Raw genomic sequence first — 14,374 nt, 5'->3', positions numbered from 1 at the left:
AGAGATTGAAACAACCAGTGAACATGAAAGTATTGTCGATCTAACGGCTGGAAACTGTTCGCCTCAGGAATGCGAAATAACACAACACAATTTTCAGGTTTTGCGTCATTACATTTTTCTCAGTTAAGTCAAGACACACTCTCTGCTTTTCAGAATAAGAATATTGCCGATGAAATTGCACTACCGAAAACACAAAGGAACATGTTTCAGTCACTAATGCGCAGACTCAGATGCAGGAACTCAGCCCCGACCGGGCGACCACTAGCTAAGTTCTGTTACTGGCGGAGTGGCATGACTCTAATTTTCTGGCTTAAAGTTTGATCCAAAGGACAGACATACTCTCACTCCGACGACAGACAGACACTTACTGCCGCACAAGTGCGAACGAGAGACAGACCAGCAACTGGAGACGCGAGACTGACCTAGCCTCACCCAGACTCACCAATTGCCGAGCTGACAGCGCCCCTTAAATGTACGTGAACAGGCAACCTTTCCGCTTTCCCACCAGAGGGAGACACCAAAGCTGCGATTGCCACAGCGGCGCCACCGCTAGAAACGGAGGGCGACTGTTACACACAACGCGCTGCGGCGCGCTCTACAAAACAGCAATTTTTTTTTTTACCACGGCTCAACTGCCCACCCCCTTTTGTACTGGCGGTCTGTCTCTCGTGACATGAACTGGTCAGTTCCCCATTACATAGGTATGTCTGGATACTTGCGATCAAACGTCTGTGTGAAGTGAAACGCGTAACACACACTGTTGTGTGAATATGAGACGTTATCAAGTTCTTCGTGAGTCACTGGGCGCAGTAACTAGGCAGAGTTTGGAGACGGGGCTGTCAGCTTTATCAGCCGTAGCGGCGACGGCTTCATTTCCGCCGTATTGGGGAGTTGGCCCCGGCTGCTACTGTGCGCGGCCGCCGCCGACCGCAGCGCCTCTGCCGTCGCCTGGACACACCTCTCCCTGTCGGGGCCACAGAGTGGTGACGCCGCGAGGCCGCGCGCGCGTTTGCCTGCCGCATGTCGCACACGTTCCAGTAAACCGGCCGTGTCCGCTCGCCTGTACTCTGCAGAAAATCTGTCAGCACTCTTTGTTTGTCAGCGGTGACCTCGGACAAGGGACCTTCCACTGGTGTCGGCCCTGGTGCCCTCATCGAAAAACTGAAATACCTTTCACCTTAAATAAAAGGCTATACGAACAGAGTGGCAGTTGTCACGTTCGACAGTATTACGTTGATCCAATTTCTACCATTTCAGCTGCAGAACTGCTGTTAATCACATCTAGTGTTGAAAGGTGGCCACACTGAGCCACAGCGCCAGAGATTGCGCCAAAGAGTTTTATTTCGCGGCCTCCACTGGCAGTTCTTGTCGAGAAGTCGTAGTAGGCAGTTCTTGTCGAGAAGTAGTGGTGGAGAGTGCTTATTGAGAAGTAGCAGTAGGCAGTGCTTGTTGAGATGTAGCAGTGGTGAGTCGTTGTTGAGAAGTTCCCATGGAGAGTGCTTGTTCAGATATTGTCATATTGTTTTGATGGGCTAGACATCAGATATTGTTGGATTGGGGATGCTGTAATGATCAGAGTGTGCTTTTCGTCAATATATATGAAGGTAAAAAATTTCCTTTTTTTTGTATTATTTCAATGTCTTAAACAATAATGCCTCTTGGTCACAGGTTCAGTCAACAAAGCATCTGGCTCGTGTTCTTGTATTAGACTGTATTTCTGGTTTCTATGTGCAATTATAGTATTTCTGTTTATTTTTTTAATTACTTCAGTATAAAGGGTATTTAAAATATCTTGTCGTATTGAGGAAGAACCGTGCCAGATGTGTACGTTGAATCACACTTCCACACACAGAACAGCGACACTTGTGCCTTGTTGTTTCGTAGCTTTAATAGTTGCTGGGGACTTGATTAATTAATTGTGTTAACGGAAGTTTTCTTTCGTTCCTTGTTGTTATTCTATGCAGTCAGATTGCGTACTATACCAGACAGGGCCAACCGGTTACGAGATTGCGTAATCGTACATACAGCTACTAAAATTAAAATTATTTGCATTCAATATTTAATTAAGCCCCCATGCAGTGTACAGGGTGAGTCAGCTAAGAAAGGCCACCCCAAATACACACAGACTGAATAAATACGAGAGTTGGAACTTTAATAGTGGCAACTATTTATTGAAGGCTCGTACAAAATAGATCCGTGTTTCAAAGTTTTACTGACCTTCAAAGTAGTCACCAGCATTGTGTATAACCCGTTGCCAGCGATGTAGAAGTCGTAGGATACTCTTAGCAGTGCCAGTTGTGTTGATTGTTCGAGCGGCGCTGTCAATTGCCGGACGAATTTATAGCAGTCATGAAGCGAATGTGCCGTCCGCGGTGGTCTCGCGATTAAGGCACTCAGTCCGGAACCGCGCGACTGCTACGGTCGCAGGTTCGAATCCTGCCTCGGGCATGGATGTGTGTGATGTCCTTAGGTTAGTTAGGTTTAAGTAGTTCTAAGTTCTAGGGGACTGATGAGCACAGAGGATAAGTCCCATAGTGCTCAGAGCCATTCGAACCATTTTTGAAGCGAATGCCGTGAAGTGTTTTCTTCAGTTTAGAAATCGCGTTGAACTCACGAAGGCTTAAGTCAGGTGAGTGCAGTAAGTGGTATAGCATTTAGCAGCCCCATCAGTCAAACAAATCAGTAACAGCTTGCACTGTACGTTCTTGAGCATTGTCCTGCAAAATGGTTAAGTCCCACAGAAAGTGTCATCACTTTTGTCTCTATGTTGTTCATTTTTGGAACACAACCCACGACCAGCTCAGAGACAGAAGTGATGACACTTCCTACAGGACCTGACCATTATTTTGCAGGACAATGCTCAAGCACGTACAGTGCAAGCTGTTACTGATTTGTTTGACTGATGGGGCTGCTAAGTGCTATACCACTTACTGCACTCACCTGATTTAAGCCCTCGTGAGTTCAACTCGATTTCTAAACTGAAGGAAACACTTCACGGCATTCGCTTCAGAACTGCTACAAATCGTCGGTCAATAGACCGCGCCGCTCGAACAGTCAACACAACTGGCACTGCTAAGATTATCCTACGACTTCCATATCGCTGGCAACGGGTTATACACAATGCTGGTGATTACTTTGAAGGTCAGTAAAACTTTGAAACACGTATCTATTTTGTACGAGCTGTAGATAAATAGTTGCCACTATTAAAGTTCCAGCCCTCGTACACAGAGATACGCTCCTCGCCAACTTCTAGTAGACAATATGGCGACTTTCCTGACTTTCACAAGTAATTTTTATCGTTTACAGTCACCGAATTACGAGACTGAGGTTTTTCTTTTCTCTAAGAGAGCTACATACATTGTTTTGTTGCATTTGAAAGAACTTCTAAGAGAACTTTAGCGACATAACAAGTATGGGGCTTGACCAAATAGTATCAAGATAACAGTACGGCAAACCACTGAACCGCTGTCAAGAGAAGAGGTACCACAAACTTTCGCCCTGTTGTACCAAATTTAAGCCTGCACGTAAGTCACCTACTTGAGTGCTTGAAGCCTATCAGCCTGTGTTAGGTTGTTGTAGCAATCAGATAACTTGCTCGGAAAGCTGTAGAGATCTTCACCATGTACACAGAGGTGACGGAAAGTAGTGGGATTGTGATATGGACATACACAGATGGCGTTAGCTTCGCGTACGCAAGGTATAAAACGGCAGTGCATTGGCGGAGCTGTCATTTGTCCTCAAGTGGGCCATGTGAAAAGGTTTCCGATGTGATTAGGGTCGCACGACGAAGATTAACAGACTTTCAACGCAAAATGGTAGTAGGAGCTAGAAGCATGGGACATTCTATTTCGACAGTCATTAGGGAATTCAGTACTCCGAGACCCACGGTGTCAAGTGTGCGCCACGGATAACACAGTGGCCGACGGCCTTCACTTAACGACCGAGAGCAGCGGCATTTGCATAGAGTTGTCAGTACTAATAGACAAGCAACACCGCGTGAAGTGACCGCAGAAACAGTTTGGGACGTACGTCGAACTTAACCGTTACGACAATTCGGCGAAATTTGGTGTTAATGGGCTATGGCAACAGACGATCGACGCCTGTCCTGGGCTCTTGACCATATTGACTGGACCCTTGATGACTGGAAAACTGTTTCCTGGTCAGGTGAGTACAGATTTAAGTCGGTAAGTGCTGATGGTAGGTTCTGAGAGTGGCGCAGACCCTACGAAGCCATTGTCAGCAAGCCACAGTGCAACCTGGTGATGACTCCACAATGGTGTGGGCAGTGTTTACATCGTGGGCACTGGGTCCTCTGGTCCAACTGAACCAATCATTGAATGGAAATGGTTATGTTCGGCCACTTGGAGACTATTTGTGAACTTAATATTCCCAAGCTATGATATGCCATGTCACTGGTCACAATTGTTCGCGATTGCTTTGAAGAAGATTCTGCACAATCCAGGAGAATGATTCGGTCACCCAGATCGCCCAACATGAATTCCATCGAAAATTTATGGGACATAATCGAGAGATCAGTTTGTGCACGGCATCCTGCACCAGCAACTCTTTCGTACTTATGGACGGCTATAGGGGCAACATGGCTCATTATTTCTGAAGGGGCTTCCAAAGTCTTTCTGAGTCCATGTCACATCTAGTTACTGCATTATGCCGGACAAAACAAGGTTCGACATAATACTGGGAGGTATCCCACGACTCTCGTCACCTCAGTGTATATGATAGACGAAAAAGTGAATACCTTTTACGGTGGATATTGTCAAACTATTAGAGCAGCGGTGTGGTTGAACGCTGAAGATTATCTACGCCGAGTCAAGAACTCACTATCTGCCTCAGCAAACGTTACAGAAAGAAGTAATAGAAACTGAAAGTGCAGAGAATAAAATACGCCAAGGTAAAAGAAGAGAAACTGATAAAAGAAATGAAACTAACAGTTTGGCTCCAAGATCACACAATGCAAATGTCACTTCGTAGGTAAGAGAGGAATCTACCAACTGACGGTTCTGGAAACACTGCGTTCCATAGCATTTCATCCTCTTCACACTTCGCTACAACTAAAGTTTCAAGACAGTAGCTCACAACGTTGGTTACAGTTCTCCGGATATTATCTACTAGAAGTGCGAAGTGATATGGTATATCTATGCAAATTTTGTTTACTGATGGAGCATCGTTTACAAAGCATGGGCAGGTCAGTCTTCAGTTGAAACTCCACCCTGACTTAAAGAAGTGGGTAAAAACAACGCTCTTGGTCTAGGAAAAATTGGTGTCTGTTTTTGTGTGTTTTTCAAGACGCACATCATTAGTCACTGTGTTATCGACGGGAATCTAAAGACACTCAAGTTTCTCGAGTTCCCACTATATGCTGCTGCCGTAGTTATTGTAAGACATTCTTCTGAACAAAAGGTAATCTGCACTGTGTCGTCATGACGAATGGTCCTCACATTTAGTGCATGAAATAACAGACCCTCTTAAAGTTTGAAGAGCGTTGGGACGGTAATTCAGGAAACGCGAGATGGTGTGCACACTCAACAGACTTAACACTTCAGTATTTTTATCCGTTGCTAAAATTTAAACAAGAGGTTTGTTAGGAAACACCAACGACTGTCATGTAATGTCTTATAACAATAGCCTGTATTTCCGTTAACTCCAGATAAAATTTAACGTGTACAATTGTTCCTCCAGAATTGATTTACAGCGTGTAGCAATGCTCAAGGTCAACATGTTTAGCACTGGCTGTGACAGCGTGATAATAAACACACGAACCGTACCTTGGTTACGGGTTTGCTTACACCTGGTATCACAAGGCAGACTTTGTGGAACCTCTTCTGCTGATGGCTGGACAGTGATTTGCGGCGCTGTTAACTTGACAGTATTTTAATAAGTCCCATACATGTTATGTCGTCGAAGTTCTCATAGAAGGTTTTTGAAATGCCACAGAGAAAGTATATCGTTTCGTTACAACAAACAAAATCGGTATCGTAATTCGGCGACTATAAAGAATAAAAACTACTAGCGATCGTCAAGAAATTCGCCGTATTGCCTGCCATAACTTGTCAAAAATCACACATCAATATATTTATTCATCATGGATATATTTTGGGTGACCTGTCTTAGCTGCTTCACCCTGCATTCGTGCAGGATATCTTAGTGTCTCTGTGACGGGGTCTGGAACGCCTTGACCGGTATGTCGAAGGGGAGGCTGATAGCTCCAGCTTAACTATATGTTATGTAATGCGTTTTCGAAATGCTTGAAAGCTTTGGGACGGATTCCTCACTTTTCCTTTTCCTCGAGTCATCAGCCTTCTGACTGCGCCAACCTCTTCATCTCCGAGTAGCACTTGCATCCTACGTCCTCAAATATTTGCTGGATGTATTCCAATCTCTGTCTTCCCCTAAAGCTTTTGTCCTTTACAGCTCTCTCAAGTACTGTGCAGGTCATTCCCTGATATTTTAACACATCTCCTACCATCTTATACATTCTTCTTGTCAGTGCTTTCCATGTGTTTCTTTCTTCGCCCATTCTACGGATAACCTCCTCATTCCGTATTAGTCCACCTAATTTTCAACATTCGTTTATAGCTCTTCCTCAAATTAGTTTAAGTTTGTTACGAGTAGATTTCTCTTGACCAGGAATGCCTTTTTGGCCACTGTTAATCTGTTTCTTACATACTTCTTGCTCCATCTGTCATGGGTTATTTTGCTGCCTAGGTAACAGACCTCTTTAACTTCACTTACTCCCTAATGACCAATCCTGATGTTAAGTTTCTCACTGTTCTCATATTCAGTGGCGAATCTTATCGCTGATATTCCTTCAACAAGGATATTAATATGACCGTTGCATGTTTCTTTTATCTCCGTCATTGCTTCTTTTTGAACAATAGGAGCAAAAGGCTGCATCCAGCCCTTCGATCTTGGTCATCCATTCTCATTGTTCCTCCTTGATTCTTGTAAACACTGTTTATTACCTGTCTTTTCCTACAGCTAACTCCTATTTTTCTACAGTTTCGAACGTCTTGCACCATTTTACATTGTCGAACGCATGTTTTGGGTCGACATATCCGATGAGCGTGTCGTTATTTTCCTTCAGTCTTGCTTCCATTATCAAGGCAGTCAGTACTACATCTCTGGCGCAGTTACCATACCTAAACGCAAACTAATCGTCATCTAACAGATCCTCAGTTGTCTTTTCCATTCTTCTATACGTTATTCCTGTCAGCAGCTGGATCCTTGAGCTGTTAATCCGATTGTCCGATAGTTTTCACAGTTATCTACCATCGCTGTCTTCGGACTTGTGTAGACGATATATTTTGCGAAAGTCTGATGGTATGTCGCCAGTCTGATTCTAGACACCGACTTGAATAGCCGTTTGTTTGCCACTTCCCTCAACTATTTAAGATATTCCGATAGAATTCTATCTACACCTTCTGTTTTATTTGATCTTAAGCCTTGCAGAACTCTTTTAACTCCTGACTCCAACAGTTAACCACCTATATCTTCCATATTGGCTCCCATTTCTTCCCCTATAACGTCGTTAGAGAAGTTCTCCCCGTCGTACAGGCCTTCTTTCCAACTAGCCGCTGTCTCCTCTACGTTTAACTGTGGAATACCCAGAGAACTCTTAACGTGAAAACTCTTGCTGTTAAATTCACCGAAGATTTTTTTTGAGTTTTCTGTATGTTAAGTCATCTCTTCCAAAGATCGTTTTCTTTTAAATTTCATCCAATATTTCCTGCAGCCACTTAACCTTCCCTGCATTTCCTATTTATTTCATTTGAAAACATAGAAATGACGTCGTAAAATGGGACAAGATATTCAAAATTCTGAGGAATACATAAGTAAGCTCTAGGGGAAGACGGGTAATAATCTGTATGTACAAGATCCAAGAAGGAAGAATAAGAATGGATAAGAACGAAATGGCCAGACTGAAGGGTGTAAGACAGGAATGCAGCCTATTGCCATTAATGTTCAGTCTACACATATTGCTGTATTCCTGTCTTTCCTGTCTTTTACTTCCTTCTTTCATTGATCAGTTGAATTATTTGATCTGTTACCTGTGGCCTTTCGATGTTACCTTCTTTGTACCTGTGTCTGACTGTCCATCATCTGTGATTGCCCTTTTAGAGAGGTCCAATCCTTTTCAACTTTACTGTCTATTTTGGTATTCATTATCGTAGTAGCCACATCGATAGTGAAATTCAAACTTGTCTTATCATTATTCAGTACTTCAGCGTTCTACTTCCTTCCACACTCATTCTTCTGTACGGTTCTCTTAAATTTCAGTCTGTTCTTCATCATTACTGAATTGTGATCTGTGTCCATATCTGCTCCTGGGTGCAGCTTTCAATCCAATATCTGATTTCGAAATCTGCGTTGACCATGATTTAATCTAGCTGGAACTTTCTCTCGTCTCCTCGTCTTTTCCAAGCATATCTTCCCCTCTTTCGATTCTTAAAATTATTGGAGAACTCAACTGTAGTCTTTCTCCTCCTCCATTCCTACTATCAAGGCTATCCTCTCCCGCAGCGCATTCTTCTATTATGTTCCCTAAAAGCGTGTTCCAATTCCCCATGATTATTATTTCGCTTTACATACTGAATTGCATGTTCAATATCCTCTTATAATCTCTTTATCTTCTGCTTGTTCAATATCCTCTTATAATCTCTTTATCTTCTGCTTGCGACGTCTGCATGCTTCCCTGTATACCTGAACTGTCGTCGTCGGTATTGGTTTACTGTCGAATTCAATGATAACAAACATGTCACAGAAGTGTTCACAGTAGCTCACTCCCTGCCGTACTTTCCTATTCATAGAGAGTTCTACTCCCGTATCTTTCTGCTGCTGGTCATATTATCCTATATACATCTGACCAGAAATACTTCCCTTCTTCCCATTTTATTTTATTGGCACTCATTATCTCTAGACTGAGCCTTTGCATTTCCCTTTTCAGATTTTCTAACATTGCTATTACGTTCAAATATCTGACATTCCGTGCTTCGATTCATAGAATGTTATCCACTTGTTGATTATTCCATTATTTCTCATGTTCACCACCGTCTTGGCAGTGCACTCTCGGAAATCCGAATAGAGGCCAATCCGGAATATTTTGCTAATGGAGAGATCTTGATGTCACTTTTTCAAGAACAGACCACACGTCCTGTGTATACACGTTATGTGTATAATGCAGTGGTTTACACTGCCTTCTCCATCCTGATGTCGTTGATCATAACTGATTCTTCCGCCTTTTAGGGGCAGTTTCCTGCTCCAAGGGCAAGGGAGTGCCCTGAAGCTCTGTCCATTCCTCCGCCCACTCTAACAAGGCCTTTGGCAGGACGATGATGACTTTTTATGCCGGATGTCTGTGGCCGCCATTTTTGAATTTTATTCAAAAGCTAGGCAGTGGCTGTGTTCGAAACCGGGAGCCTGGTCGCTTTCATTCTAGTGAACGACCCAGTCCCTACACTACGTGTCGACTTCTACATCTACATCTAAATGGTTGCCCTGCAGTTGACAATTAAGTGCATGGTAGAGGGTTCATCAAACCACCTTTAAGCTATTTCTCTACCGTTCCGCGCTCGAAAAGCGCACGGAAAAACTGCACGGGAAAAATTCGTTTTGATGACTTTATATAAAGGCAAATGACAGCATCATCAGCAAACAACCTAAGAGGGCTGCTCAGCTTGTCTCCTAAATCATTTATGTATATTGGGAACAACAGATAAACTATAGCACTTCCTTGAGGAACGCCAGATGTTACTTCTGCTATATTCGATGACTTTCCGTCAGTTATTACGAACTGGCAGAAAATCACTAATCCAGTCACACAACTGAGTCAATACTCCACATGCACGAAATGTGATTAGAAGTCCCTTGTATGGCACTGTGTCAAAAGCCTTCTGGAAATCTAAAACTATAGAATTGATATGGCATATCTGTCAATAGCACTGATAACTTCATAAGAATAAAATCTAGTTGTGTTCCACAAGATCGGTATGTTCTGAATCTGTGTTTGGTATTGGTCGATAAATCGTTTTCTTAGAAGTAATTCAAAATTTTCGAGAACAGCATATGTTCCAAACTCCTACTCCAAATGGATGTTAGTGATATGAGTCTGTAATTTAGCGGATTACTCCGGTTTCCTTTGTCCGGTATTGGTGTAACTTTTGCAAATTTCTATTCTTTGGGCACGGATCGTTCAACGAGCGAGTGTTTGAATATGATTGGTAACTGTGGAGCTACTGTATCATCGTACCCTGAATGGAAGGCGAGCTGGTATGCGATCTGGATCGGAAGCCTTGTCTTTCTTAAGCTGCTTCGCTGCACCGAGGATATGTACTCTTAAGTTACTCACGTTGTCCGTTGTTCTTGAGCTGGATTCTTGAATATTTAATTCGTCTTATTTGGTGTGGGGATTTCGAGAAACCGTGTATCGTAACTCTGTCTTAATAGATTGCCATCAGTTACATCACCATTGTTATCGTGCATGCGTCTTTCCACTGGTGTACTTTACATAAGACCAGAAACTCTTTGAGTTTTCTGCCAGATTTCGAGACGGAGTTTCGTAATGGAAGCTATTAAAAGCATATCGCATTGAAGTTCACGCTAAATTTCGAGCTCCTGTAAGACTTCGCCGATCTTGTGGATTTTGCATTATTTTAAATTTGGCATTCTTTTTTGTTGTTTCTGCAAAAGTTTTCCGACCTATTTTGTGTACCATGGGGGATCAGTACCATCTCTATTAATTTATTTGGTATAAGTCTCTTAACTACCGTCGATACTATTTCTTCGAATTTAAACCACATCTGTTCTACGCTTACGCAGTCAGATTGGAAGGAGAGGACACTTTCTCTTAGGAATTTAAACAAAGTTTTATCTGCTTTTTTAAATATGTGTATTCTGCGTTTGTTTGTCATGATGCTGCCTATCTGTTGAGGATTATTTGTTTCTAAGAGATCAAGTATGTTTACACAATTCTTTATACTTCCAGAGGGCTCCTGAACTAGCTGTTCGAAATAATTTTCTGGGAAGGCATTAAATATGATTTAGGACGACGTTTTATGCCTACCACTGACTTTTAATGTGTATTTTCACCAACGCATCGAGGGTAGATTGAAGTCACCACTTACTATAATTGTATGAGTGTGTTACCTATTTAAAACGACACCGAAGTTATCATTTATCTATTGAGCAACTGTATCATCTGAGTCGGGAGGGGGGGGGGGGTTCCTAAAAGGAAGCAATCGTTAATTTATTCCGCTTGTCAACCTACAACCTCTACCCATATTAACTCGTAAGGACTATATATTTCAAATTCAGTACTAGATAAGCTATTTCTGACACCAATAAAAACTCCACCACCAACTGTATTTAATCTGTCCTTTCTGAAGACGGTTAGGTCTTCTGTAAATATTTCTGTTGAACTTATTTCCAGCTTTAGCCATCTTTCCTTTGCTTTCCGTTATCGCTTGGAGCACTGGTTCTTTCCAAAACAATACTGTTTATAGCTCCAATATTGATTTCTCTTATGTGTACCCTCTTCCTGTGTTCGTCTTGCATCCTTTTAAACACTTCCCCGATACCCTCCAACGTAAAAAACCGTCCAGTTGCCTCCAAACAGCCTCCGCTGACCTTTTAGCTCCTTCCTGGTTGTAGTGGACTTCTGACCTATTTAGCAGAAGCGGAAACCCACCACCCCATGGCGCAAGTCGAGGAATCAACACACTCAAAGAACCGTCTGAGCCTCTGATTCAGACCCTCCACTTGGCTCTGTACCAAAGGACCTCAGTTGATTCTGGTGATGATGCTACCAACGGTGAGCTACGCCTTCGTCTCACAAGCTAGAATGACAGTCTTTAGTACTTCAGCTAGCTCTCAAAACAGAATCTCTTCTCATTAAGAGCAACACACATCGTTGGTAGCAACATGAGCCACGAACTGCAGTTGGCTGCACTCTGTGCTCTCCATGGCATCCGTGAGCACCTGTTCCCCATCAGAATGACTCCTCCCAGTATGCACACACACATTGGATTGTTTCCCCTCCTCCGCAGCCACATCGCTAGGGGGCTCCACTACGCCATATCCTTATCCACTGCGCGCCTAACGTTAGAGCTCGCAGCTACCCTCAATCCCACCCTCTGTAAACGGCCAGACCTTGCAGCCTGAGAGTATTCGACTGGGCGAGCGACTTCAACTGACTTAGATTTCTTCAGACTGGATAGCACTACAAACGTGTTCGTCAGACAAAGTGGAGAGGCCCTCTGACCGACCTTCCAGAAAGTTTTTCACTGCCGACCGCATTTTGGAACGACCTCCCACTCGACCACAGATGAGGGATCAACCTCATTGCTGGCAGTACCAGGGGCGGCGACCATGGTGAGCCGATCGGTGGACACGTGGTTCGTACTGGATGTCCCTTGGATCACCCCGACCGGTTCTTCACAGTGAAGCCCATTGACAATAGCCTCAAGCTGCGTGACCGAAGCCAACACCTCCTGGAGCTGTAAATGAAGGGCCACCAACTTGACTCGCATCTGAACACAGCAGTCACAGTTCCTATCCATACTAAAGGCAGCCTGATAAACGTACGGACATACACGAAATATGGGAGCTGAAACTAAAGAACACTGACGAACTTTAAAGTAGGTTGCTTTTTATGAGAAGCTGTGTCAATTCACAGTACTCTCATGAGCTTTCACTCGACTGGCGGATCTAGCTACTACAAGTGGTCCCTGTAAAGCAAATCAAATGTCTGGCACGACACAAACAGCGGTTCTATGCACTACACAGTTAATAAAGTGCGGAACTGTGCTTGATAAATACACAGACACACACGAAATATAGGAGTTGAAGCTAAGGAACACAGACGAAATCTAAAATAAGTCGCTTCTTATGAGAAGCTGTGCCATCTCACGGTACAAATAGAAGCTGTTGTTAGAGCTATCGTTTTACCAAGCCAGTAAAAATATTTCGCCGATTCACAGGTCCGCAAATTCTTCGTTTTTTAACGACCATTGGAAGAGCAATTTCCAAAGTTCTCGTAATAAATCTGGAAATTACTCTATACCTGATTCTAAACACGTATTTTCCTTTTGTTTTCTAAGCCATGAATCTGGCGAATAGTTTGATGCTGACTTCCATCGTCCCATATTCTGTGCCAATCTTTTCTCCTTTCATAACTGCTACGCACGACCTCGTTTTTATTCTTTTGACATTGTGGAGAGCACCAGCTGTTGTAGAGTGTCAATGAAACCTTCAGCTTGCGCTACTTGCTGTCACTTTCGTCTCTCTGAATAGAATAAACACATTTCTTTTCATACCTGTACATAATGCAGTAAATTAAACTATCTATATTTACGCTTTAAATTGAACATAATTAATTTTTTAACAAATCTTATGGGACTTAAATGCTAACGTCATCAGTCCCTAAGCTTACACACTACTTAACCTAAATTATCCTAAGGACAAACACACACATCCATGCCCGAGGGAGGACTCGAACCTCCGCCGGGACCAGCCGCACAGTCCATGACTGCAGCGCCCCAGACCGCTCGGCTAATCCTGCGCGGCCTAATTAATTTCGTTAGTACCAGTTTATGTACGTATCGTGTGATAAGCAGTAAGGTAAAAACCAAACGAAAAAAAAATTTTTTTGATAATACACCATATTTATAAATATTGCACTAAAATCTATGGCCTTGCTCTATAAACATGTTATTAGACACCTAATAATTAGTGCGTTTTCAGTGCTTTCGTCTGGGAAGGCATTTATTTAGTAAGGTCGATGTACTTTAAATTCACATAAATATGGTGTATTATAAGACACAAATCAGTAGTTTTTATCACTTTTCAGTTTTTGCTACTGGCAAAAGAGTTTCCCCCAGTATCTGACGACATGATGTATAATTAACTCATTAATTTATTTTTTTATCATTTCACGACGTTCAGAGCGCATAACTACAATTTTTATATATTATGACTGAGCTGTTAATGGATTTATCACATATGAAGGTCACAATAAACGCCTAAACCGGTAATGTGAACACTATAGTTACTAGGCGATCTTGATGTAGTAGATTATTATACAATCATTATTTTATCGGTAAGCCTTTGCAAAGAACCCACGACGCGTCCCTTGTAGCATCTCCTATGGGAGCTCGTTGCGCGTAAATGTGACGCCCTCCCGCTGATTACATTAATTCTGTCGTTAGTCAGATTTGTTAAGAATTATACACGGTCGAAAAATACTCGAAAACAGATCAAATGGAATGTTTTTAAGTGTCTTTCTGACACTACTTTACTGTTAACCCAATGAATATAGGTCTAGTATCTTTTTTCCGATAAATTAAGTTTGCGAAGTTGTTTT

At 42.7% G+C, this 14,374-nt stretch overlaps 1 protein-coding gene across 1 annotated transcript in view; it reads right to left on the bottom strand.

The window, feature by feature from the left end:
* Positions 1–813: 813 nt before the first annotated feature.
* LOC126419653 (splicing factor 3A subunit 2-like) overlaps positions 814–14,374 on the bottom strand; it is a 51,140-nt gene continuing 37,579 nt past the window's right edge. Inside the window, exon 4 of the mRNA XM_050086842.1 lies at positions 814–1,013. Within this exon, the coding sequence (XP_049942799.1) occupies positions 814–1,013 (200 nt within the window). The remainder of the gene's footprint in view (positions 1,014–14,374) is intronic.

The sequence above is a fragment of the Schistocerca serialis genome, chromosome 9, assembly GCF_023864345.2.
Source record: "Schistocerca serialis cubense isolate TAMUIC-IGC-003099 chromosome 9, iqSchSeri2.2, whole genome shotgun sequence".
Lineage (NCBI taxonomy): Eukaryota > Metazoa > Arthropoda > Insecta > Orthoptera > Acrididae > Schistocerca > Schistocerca serialis.
Note: the sequence above shows the minus strand (reverse complement) of the source record. Positions and strands in the feature narration are given on the sequence as shown.